The 10,842-nt window shown below is 31.7% G+C and overlaps 2 protein-coding genes across 2 annotated transcripts in view; both read right to left on the bottom strand.

The window, feature by feature from the left end:
- Positions 1–194: 194 nt before the first annotated feature.
- Positions 195–4,206, bottom strand: LOC105140869 (galactinol--sucrose galactosyltransferase-like). The gene is made up of 4 exons (XM_011047903.1): positions 2,709–4,206; positions 1,378–1,555; positions 918–1,285; positions 195–836 (listed from the first exon to the last, which is right to left on the bottom strand). The coding sequence occupies exons 1-4, from the start codon at positions 3,936–3,938 to the stop codon at positions 273–275; spliced, it is 2,340 nt and encodes a 779-aa protein (XP_011046205.1). The 5' UTR covers positions 3,939–4,206; the 3' UTR covers positions 195–272.
- A 6,180-nt stretch (positions 4,207–10,386) lies between these two features.
- LOC105140904 (high affinity nitrate transporter 2.5-like) overlaps positions 10,387–10,842 on the bottom strand; it is a 1,580-nt gene continuing 1,124 nt past the window's right edge. Inside the window, exon 2 of the mRNA XM_011047947.1 lies at positions 10,387–10,742. Coding sequence (XP_011046249.1) covers positions 10,387–10,742 — 356 coding nt within the window. The remainder of the gene's footprint in view (positions 10,743–10,842) is intronic.

The raw sequence follows: 10,842 nt of genomic DNA, 5'->3' as shown, positions 1-10,842 counted from the left end.
AAAGTTGTTGTTTAAATTAGCATTCAATATAATTAGGTTGAAAATCTCCCTCTCAAAACAATAATGAATAAACAAATAAACAAACAACGATGGGCAAATCTTTATTCCCCCCTCGTAACCTTGAATGGATGCTAGTTTCGAGCCAAGCTGAAACTGAGAGACGACAGACAGACAAACTTCGTTCTTAGAAATGAAAAAGTGAAAAAGAAGCTTCATTACAATGGCGAAGGGTTCGTAATCCATCAGGTTCGATAAGAACACGTGTTCTCCACTTAAAACAAGAACTCCATCACAGACAATTTGGGAGAACTAGGCCACGGGACTTGAATGGTGACCATTTGATCATGGTAGCAGAACTCAACATCTACCCCATCAATCTTGCAACTCACTGGGTTTCCTGATGCAAACACCCTCATCTCTCCACTTCCCCTGACCCCGATTCTTATCAAGCTTTCATCATCAACAACCATTACTGACTGGATTGCACCTCCACTATTAAGCATGTTCACTAGTCCAATGGGAGCAAATTGAATTGATTTTCTTGGTAATACCGTCACCGGAGAAACTGTAAGCAGGTCATAATTGAATGGCTCAAGGGAAATCTCCAACTTCTCTGATGACTTCAACAGCCTCACTTTCTTTTCCTTGAACATATAAACAGCGAATATGTCTACTCCTTTTACAGATATTGGGCTCTTTCCACAGTTCCATTCAACATCTTTAGGACTGGCCGAACAGGTCACACTTTGTGAAAACTGGTTGGCACTCTTGTTTCTCCTTGCTACGGGGCACCATCCTCCACCTTGGCAATTGAAGATTCCTAGAACTCCTGTATACTGATGCAAATACGAAAAGGAAGTCAATAAAAGCATAGAAGTTCAGGCACAACTTAAAAGAAGGGGTATGTCATGCCCCACTTTGTTAAGGTTCCAAATCTTGAGCATGGTCTTCCCATCGTGTAACGGGTCTTCAAATAGGCAGTCTCTAGCAGGAAGTGCATAATATTGGCAGCGCAAAATGGACCCATCAGGCAAAACCAGGGCCTTCAGCAGCTTGAAGTTGTGCCTGCCAACAGAATCACTCACGTAAATTGGTCCACCCGAAATAGCCCTTGATGCCGCATGGAATTCAGCACAAGGATGGGTGGATTGGAACATGTCCCAATCTGGGTGTATAAAATTGCCCATCCACAAGCTATTGTAGGCACAGTGCACCATGTGACACCCCTGTAGCCAGTATGTCCCATTCGGATCCCCTGATGGGTCGGTGCACCAAAAATCATCCCCTGAAAAAAATATAAACGAATTGCATCAAAATGTTATTACGATTTAGTTTTATGTTGTAAGATGTTAATTTAGATTGAAGTTGAAGGCATACCAACACGCCCTAGAGCAATGGCCTCAGTACCAAGGAACATAAAGTCATTGCAGTGCTCCATACTAGCAATGACTCCATTCCCTTTGAAATGCTTCCTCACAGAAGCCGTTAGTGCCTTGTAATAAGCTTCAGCAAGAGCCACCCGCCCGCCAAATTCCTCGGATAGCATTTCTAGCAGCTGGAAGAAACCATTCGATCCAAAATTACTAAGTCCTGGAAATTAACATATGGAATTTCCCATGCATTCAACAAAAATAAAAAGATAGAAAAATCTGCAGGATTCCTTCTGTTTTTAAGGGAACTAAATCAGAGCCCAAACTTGAAGCACGCACAAACAAGGACAAAACTTTGGGCTAAGCTAGTGTACTGAAGAATCTAAAAGAATTCATCGCTTGCAAGTGTCATTTTGGTTGACACGACAAGGAGTTAGTTGCTAGCTGAAAAGGCAAACATACTAACCTCATAAAAACATGAAGAGAGGTCAGAGGAGTGACAAGCTGACACGCACGCACAAAATGAAATAAATCAATGTGAAAAGATTTCTTGTCTATGCTATGTTAGGGAACGGTGAAACTATATTTTTGAATTTTTTTTGTTTAAAATAAATTATTTTATATATTTTTAAATTATTTTTATATATTTCTAAATAAAAAATATTTTAAACTAATTCTTCACATATGCAGCGGCAATGAATCCTGCAATTACAGAAATGTTTGCCTTGCAGTTTCTTGCTTATGAAACGTGTTTAATTTATCAGATAAACTTCTTCAGGTCCACACTTTTTCATATATATAAATTATTTTTTACATTAACATATTAAAAAACATGTAAATAGTTCATAAATTGAAAACAAAAAAAAATTCTTTTATACCAAATTTAATTCTTAATAAATTTGCTAAATTAATGTATAATCAGTAATAGGTCTTTAATTCATGGAGTAACACATGAAGCAAGTTTCGAAAATTATATATATCAATGAAGCAAGTTTCGAGCTCTATTTAATTTATTTAGTTGTAAGACTCTGAATTAAAAATAAAATTTCCTAGCATTTCAAGGGTACCTCAAGAGATAAATTGATGATAATGCTTGAGCAATCCATTAAAAACAAGGGTAAAATTAACCACCCTAGAGCTTTCTAGAGGGCTTGTCCAAACGTCTCGCACCCTTGGAATATGTAAATATTTGTTTTGTTTTTATTCTTTTAATATTATATATATATATATATATATATATATATATTAAAAAAAGAAGAAGCAATATATAAATAAAATGGTAAGCAATTAATTAAGCCACTGAAAAACAGCAGTAGTAATTAATTTTCAGGAACTTACATGAATAACATCCACTTTCACACCATCGATACCAGCAGATTCGAGATGAGAGTGGAGTCCCTCGTACATCTTGTAGGCCAGCTCTGGTGGGACCAGTCCTACTCCATTGTTGACGATCTTATCCACCGCTAGATCTTCCATCGTCATCTGCAGGCTCGGCGACAACTTAGGACTAATGACCCTAGACTCCGGCATGTTCCCACCGACAGTGGGTCTAACCCCACCCCAGTATCCACAAACAGCATGCCAAATATACACGTGCTCTATTGTCCCAAACTCCTCTTTAAGGTCTCTAATAAACGCACTCATGCCCTTGCCGGAGGGCACCTTAGGACTCTCATAGTCCCTAAACTTGTAATTCTCTTCAAATTTTACTAATCTACATGGCATTTGCTCTCCAGCAGCCGTGCGATTCATGCCTTCTTGCTCACTCATGGGGTCATCGTCGTCATGACATATTGACTGCCACCCATCATCAATAAGGACCATACCTGGAGGGCACCCACCCTCCACGAGGCCCTTAACACCCTCCCGTACACCTTTGGGGTGTACGTTAAGATAAAATGCATCCCAGGTGCACCAACCAAATTTATCTACAATACCTGGTGGGGTTTTCTCTTCGAGAAGCCTAAAAGTGCCCAAATGGACTCTAATCACCTTCATGGCTTCCTTAACAAGACTATATGGATCATCGCCAACATGCATGTACAAGCAACTCCTGAAGTTGGACCCACACACTTGCGTGGACCCACTTTCCACGCAAATGTCGACGTTGTCGTTAACCCCAGGCTGAAGAGAAGCCCTGAAAGGCCCTTCAAGGAGTGGAAGTAGCAGGACATAGGGGCGTCCCAGGTCATTTCTGTCCAAGATCATAATCTGTGTCTCGTGCTCCACATCCTTTCCACTATTGCCAATCCAGTGGGTTGTCCACCAGACCTTGAACCTGAATATACTCATGAATCTTAAGCCAGTGAGCTTGCCAATGGGAACAACATGATGGCTTTTGGGTTCATGAGCATCAAACCCCACAAAACAGCCGACCAGGTTCTTGGTCTTGTTTGAAGAAAGAAATGGGGATAGTGTGGCTACAATGTTAGCAGGGACTTCAGTGAGAACTGGGTGGCCATTAGCAAGAAAGTTTTTTCCTTCTAGAGTTATTGACAGTGGTTGCTCGCCATCCACCAGCCCCATAACATCCTGCAGGGCATTCTTACTTAAGCTGGGAGCCATTTGAAAGAAGCTAGCAAGTTTACTTAGAGAAGATGTGGAGAGTGAGACTTAATTTGCGGTTTGTGTGTTGGCTAGTGGAGGGAGGGAGTGCTTCTTTCTAGCTGTTTTTGTTTTTGCTGGTTATCTGAGAGGTGCTATATATATATATAGTAATTAGAGTCTGCAATGGACGAATCCAGAATCTGTAGCTTGAAGGGGCCAAAATGCAACACTTCTTTTAATTTTAGGTGACCTATAGAACTTATTTGCGTTGTGAATGAGAACAGAGCACAAGTTGAAATAAATAAAAGTGGTCTAAAAAATTGAGTAATTCCTCCCTCAAGAAATAGAAAGTTATTGAAGGCACAAGTTCAGAGTATTGGATGTATTGTTTTTTAAAATAATTTTTTTATAAATATATTAAAATAATGTTTTTATTTTTTAAATTAAAACAGGAATAAAATAAAATAATATTGAAAAACAAAATCGAACATTCTCTTCATCTTCAACCCTAGAGCAGTGATGGTTCCCAAATGGAGATTGCCTAAATCCGCCTCAACTCATGGCCCTTGTGCTAGACACCTCTTCTTTACCTTTAATTCATCAGTTCTTTCTCAAATATTCCCTTGATATTACCATCTCTGTCTGGTCTTTCTGACGTGAATGAGTTCTTTATTACTTTTCTCATTTTCATGCACCGTTGACACGTCATTATATAGTAATACTAGCAGGTTTACGAGAAGGTTCCAGAGATTTCTTTACAAGACAAACACCCCCCCGGCTCCACCAAAAGAGGCCATTCTAGGAGCCAAACTAAAGTTGGGGGTCGGTCCAAGTTTAGTGACGTGTGATTGTTTTTTTTTGAAAAATTATAACTTTATTAAAGCATGAATTACATTTTGCTAAAAACAAAAAATACATTTTTTTTGTTTCATAAAAAAAATTCAAACACATCTCATTAGAGCTCTATACCAATGACAACCTAAAACGCTTGCGTTTTGTGGTCCGGCCCTTCTAGACCACACGATGCGAGGGGTGATGCCGTGTCGTGGACGATGGTTGCATAAGTATAGTTGCATGCTTGTTGTCGTGGTGAAAATGTGGTGCGAATCAATGTTGCTATGCCGATCTGACAGGTGCACAACTTAAAACTAATGGTGATTTAACATTTTTTAATATTAAAATAATGATATTTCGGGTTCATGCTTAATCTATATTGAACGTGAACGGTTTTAATAACCTCATATTTTAAAATTTATTTTTATTTATATAAAAGATGATAAAAAAATATATTTTTAGAAAAGACAAAAAATAAAATTCTTGACAAAAACTATATTTTTTATTAAAATTATCTTTTCTTATTCATGTATTTTTTTGTTTTTACAACAAAAATAATTTTTTTAATTAACAATACAATTCGTTAAATAAAAAGCAATGGTTAACAAAAAGTCTGAAAAAAACTATAATGATTTGAGTTAATATATATATATATATATTATTTTATGAGGAGGTTGTTTTTAAGTAAAAAATAGTATGATCCTTAAAACATGCTTTAATTAAACAAAAAAAAAAACAACAAAATCATGAATCAATTATCTCTCTGAAATTCATAAAAAAATAAAAATAATAAATTTCCAAACAATTATATAAAAATTTATAATAAGACAATTAAGAAAAAGATATAGTTTAGTCTCATCTAATATTAATGAGAAAATATTATATAAAAATTTATAATAAGACAATTAAAAAAAAGATATAGTTTAGTCTCATCTATTTAAATATTTTTCTTATTAAACTAATATATAGCAATCGATATCATAAAGAAATCATAATCTTCTTTAAAAATGGCATGTTTCTTTATCGGCAATAAGTTTTTTTGAACAAAAGGTAGGGACAATTAAAATAAAAGCTTATTAAGATTCAAGCCATTTGAAATATGTAGGGAAAATATATCTCCTTATATAAATTTCATTTCATTATTAATGCATCTCTTTTATTATTTTAATAAAATCATGTTTTTTAATCTTAAACATTGTTTTTTAAATAAAAATCTTATTTTCATTGGATATTCATTAACAATTTTTTATTTTTATCTTTCATATTAGATACACAATAATTTAAAAAAATTGTTTTCATTCTTATAAAAACCTATAATATTATTTAAAACTATAAAAAAATTGAATAATGATTTAAATACAATGTTAATCTTTTTTTTTATAGTTCATTCAAATCAAGATCTAAAAATCATACTGGACAAAAAAAAAACCCATGGAATGTGATCAAGTGCTTAGGCTAAGGACCTAAATGCCCAGTCCAACATGAAAAATGTTTAGGTTCGTGTAGGCCTCGAAGCTTAGTTTGTGCAACTGGTTATATATATATATATATATATAAGGTTAAACGATCTTTTTAATTTTTTAATTTTAAATAAAATAGACAATGTATCATTTGTCAATCCAAATTTAGTCTTCATAGAGGTGACTGGAAAATTAGAGTTATGGATTTTTTTAATCTAAATATAATAATAAAAAACCATAAAAAATCCTTATCAAAATTCTTAAATTTACCAATAAATTTTTTTATCAGTATTTGTATTATTATTTCATTAGTAATAAATTTACTGACATGCTCACAAATGAAAATGCTCCGTTGATAAAAATCTTGTTTATAATTTTAGATTTGTTGGTAATAAAAAATTATTTATTATTGATGGATTTAATAACAGGAAAAACACGTAAAACAATACTCACTCTATTCCACTGGTATTTTCAACGGGCGCTTGTCATATAATTGATAAAAATATTATATTCAATTTTATTAGTAATTATTTAAAAATATTTAAAAGAATATATTTAACGGCATTAGAAAATAATCAAATTCATACAAATCAACACTTCATAATACTTAGGAACTGAGTTGCTTGGACAAAAAAGAAGAATAAAATCAACTTTTGCAACAAATAATTAACAAAAAAATAAAATAAACAACAACAACAAAAGATAAATAAATCAACTTTCTAAAATCTATTTTAGAATCGATAATCTAGCAACAAATAAAATAATTTAATTGAAGTTTGACAACAAAATTAAAAAAACAATTGATCTCATATGCAATACAAATCTTACAACAACATTTATACAATTATGAAGAACATAAAAATTTAAAAATATAATGAAAAACATAAAAAAAAAAAGAAGAAAAATTCTTACCTTAATGTAATTATGAGTGAAGTTAAGAAAAGAAAAAATAATTCATAAATTATGTTAATTAAAAAAATAAGAAGGGAAAAGAAAGAAAGAAAAAAGATATGTCTGCACATGGTGAAGAAAAAAAATAGTCGAGAATAGAATATAAGATAAAAGAAAGAAAAGAATGTTGATATTTTTAACATAAGAGGAGGAGAAGGAAGAGGAGACACGGCTATTATGAACTGAGGGATTATAGTCTTCATTTATAATATTTAATTTAAATTTTTAATTTAATCAAAAAATTTAAAAAACCCTCAAAATATCACAGATGACTTTTTAATTCATCGGTAATTTTATCTATAAAAAATAATAATTAACAGTGCAATTGATAAATGAACATTTCAAGAGCTCTCTATAAAATACTAATGAAATTAACTTATTGATGGTATTCTTTGTAATTAACATGATGAACAATTTTAAGGAAAAGTGAGTAGTTTATCAACGAGTTTATGGACGGATTTTACTGATGGTATTATTATCATCGGCAATTCTATCTGTATAAATAATACATTATCATATATTTTGACTTTATTTTAATTTTTTTCATTATAATTCCTTTAATATATACCGAAAGAATATTTTCATTAGTGTTTATTGATGGATATACAAAAAGAATTTTTTTGGTAAAATTCATTGCAATTTATCAAGATAAATATTTTATTAGTGTTTCTATTTGTAGTTATTAATTTTCTAATAATAAATTTAATAAATCAACTTCTACACTCAATACACCTATATATCTCTTAAAAAAAAAAGAACTACATAGAAATTCTCCTTTAAACCCGATCTACATTTTCCAGTGAGAAGAAAGCTAAATAAATACATTCACGTCTACTTTTATTAAAATAAACTCAAGATATCAAAATCGATTTTTTGATAGTTAGATTTTGTGACACACTATCTTTTCTCTCCTCTCTAGTTTTTCAACGACTCTCTCCACTCTCAAAGTCTAGGGACTGAAAATTTTAAAAATAAAGTTTAGTACTAAGATGCAAAACCTATAAAAAGTAGAGACTAAAAATAAAAAAAGTAAAAACTCCATGGATATAATTTAGTTTTCCATGCCAAAAAAATAAAAAAGGGTAACGATATTTTTTTCTATGTAATAATTGGTTTTTTTTGTTTCAATCTTTTTAAATTGACACAAGTAAATTCTATTTTGCAAGATTGTACATCCATTTACTATTGAATTACATCACAAATATAATGTTAAAGGCGAATCAAAATAAATTATTATTTTTAAAATTAAGTGTCTAATTATTATTTTTCTGAGTCCTCCCCTTCTTTTTTTTTTTTTTAATTTGTCATAATTTAGAAAATATATGTGTTCCCCAAAGTTTAAACCCGCAACCTTTGACTAACCAAGCTAAAGCATGAAATTGTTATAGCATAATTAAAAAATATATATGAAAAGTAATAAACACTGAAGCACCTTAAAAAATCAAGTTGCTTTAAAGTGTTTAGGTAATCGATCCTTACCACAAATCAAGATGTATAAAATTCTGAATTTATGCAATTGTTCATGAACAGAACCTGCTTGCTTATTGATCCCAATTGGATAGCATCAATTTTTATTATATTAATGGAAGCATGTGATTAAATCTTCAAATTCGTTCATAAACTCAAGAGAATGGGGCATCTCCCGTATTCTAATTCAAGTACGTGTGTGCAGTGTCATCATGCATGCATGTTGCAGCGACAGAATCGAACTGTGCATTAAGGAGACAACATATACGGATTTTTAAAAAACAAATTAGCGTAGTATACATAAAATTTAATGGAATAACATTGTTTCAAAGTTTTTTTATGGTAAAATAATTCAGAAATGTAACATTTATTAAAAGTCAATATTTTTAAGCGTGATAAAATAATTGATGTACTTCAACATAGCAACATTAAATAAATATCATATTTTTGAAACTCAACATAATTAAACTTCAATTTTTTATTTTAATTTTTTTATTTCAATTAGTTGAATCATGTTATATTAACTAATTAACCGTTTTATATAAAAATTATAATTATATAATTTTTTTTAAATATATTTTATGAGTTAAAATTATCTATCCAACTTAACTTATAAGATAAAAAATAAAATTTAATTAAAATTTTAAAAAATTATTCTTCACATAATAGTTAATAGTTAATGATTCTTAATAATCAGATATAAATTTATCTTAGCTAAATAAAAATTTATTTAAAATAAATTATATAAATAACATAACATATATATTTATAAATATATAAAATATGTCTAGACCCAAAAATAAAAAATCACATCATACCAAAATAACAACTTAATAAGTTGCATGGTTCTAGTGCAAGGTATTTGTCTTCTTTGTCGATGTATATGATTCTTCAAACCCAAGAAAACGCTGGGCTTTCCCGGAGTTAGCAATTAGTATGCAAAGTACCCCTAATAAAATCAGTGGAAAAAGGGAACTAAAGTTGGCTGATCGAAATGCTGATAACAAAGTGTATGATGGTCAACTCAGATAGAACTTGTCATACTTCCTCCCGGCAACATCAGAGATTAATTGCAATCAGGTCAGCTTGGCTTGTTGAATTAGCACAAGTATTTAAAACAGTGACATCGTTTATGTGGATTGGTTGTGAAAGCTTCATTTTGTCTTGCTTACTGTTTTAGATAATATTTGTTTGTGATTTGATTTGATCCAGACCGTTCAACAAATTATTTGATTCTGATAATCTAGAATTTCAGACCAAAACTGTCCCTTTTCTTTTCTTCTGTTTTCTTTTTAATAAGATTCAGTTTCTCTGAGCATATCTTCCTAGGAGAGAATTTTTTTATCTGTTTAATGTTCATGAGAATGATGTTTGATAAGATGACAGAATAAAAGATTCAGGAGACCTGTGGAACCAGATATACTATTAGCATACGAAACAGCTGAGAATCTACAGAATAAATAATTTGCCATCATTTTTTATTTATTTATTTATTTTCAGTTCTATTGTTCTGAAATAATTACCATGTATTTCTTGAAACTTCTTTTATTAAGGCTTTTTCAAGTAAAGTAGATGTTTTCCACAGAGTTGCTTCTGATGACTTGCCTGTGAAAATTAAACAACATTTTCATACAGACTATAAGGCCTTACTATAACGTAATAGGTTTACATGTCCAACGTAGAAATTTTCTATTGCTCTGAGAGCTTGCAGCATAAAACATGAGCAGTAGAGAAGTATGGCTACGAGGCATGATCTAGACTTGTGTTGATGGGGTTTCATCTACTGGCCTGGTTTCACAATCTTGTTTTCTACCTCTTTCACGTCTGCTGTTTTCTGCAAACTTTAAGCTTGATAGATGCAGGCCTTTCTCCTTCTCCTCTGAATTCCATTCGGACAAGTAGTAGTCTTCCTCTGTAGCGATCTTTGAAGATGATGGACCACAAAACATTCCACCCCATTGTGGGAAGTATATAAAACAAATTGGAAGAGTGCAGAATATAATCATGATACCCATGAGCATTATCCCTGTCTCTTTTGAGTATTTTGATCCTTTGAAGAAAATTAGTTGAGTTAGAACGGCCCCCACATTTCCACCACCTCCAGTCATACCTGATATCAGCCCCAATGACCTGAAAATAAGAATTATGAATGGAGTCAGGAAAAGAATTCTTAGAAAAAATATGCATTTTGTGGCATTAACCTCTACAAG

The sequence above is a fragment of the Populus euphratica genome, unplaced genomic scaffold (assembly GCF_000495115.2).
Source record: "Populus euphratica unplaced genomic scaffold, PopEup_1.0 scaffold145.1, whole genome shotgun sequence".
NCBI classification, from domain to species: domain Eukaryota; kingdom Viridiplantae; phylum Streptophyta; class Magnoliopsida; order Malpighiales; family Salicaceae; genus Populus; species Populus euphratica.
This window is presented reverse-complemented; position numbering and strand designations above follow the sequence as displayed.

Coding starts and splice junctions, on each gene's coding strand:
- LOC105140869 (XM_011047903.1), bottom strand. CDS start 3,938: ATGGCTCCCAGCTTAAGTAAGAATGCCCTGCAGGATGTTATGGGGCTG. Junction 1,556..2,708: donor TGAAAGTGGATGTTATTCAT/GTAAGTTCCTGA, acceptor GGTTTCTTCCAG/CTGCTAGAAATGCTATCCGA. Junction 837..917: donor AGATTTGGAACCTTAACAAA/GTGGGGCATGAC, acceptor TATTTGCATCAG/TATACAGGAGTTCTAGGAAT.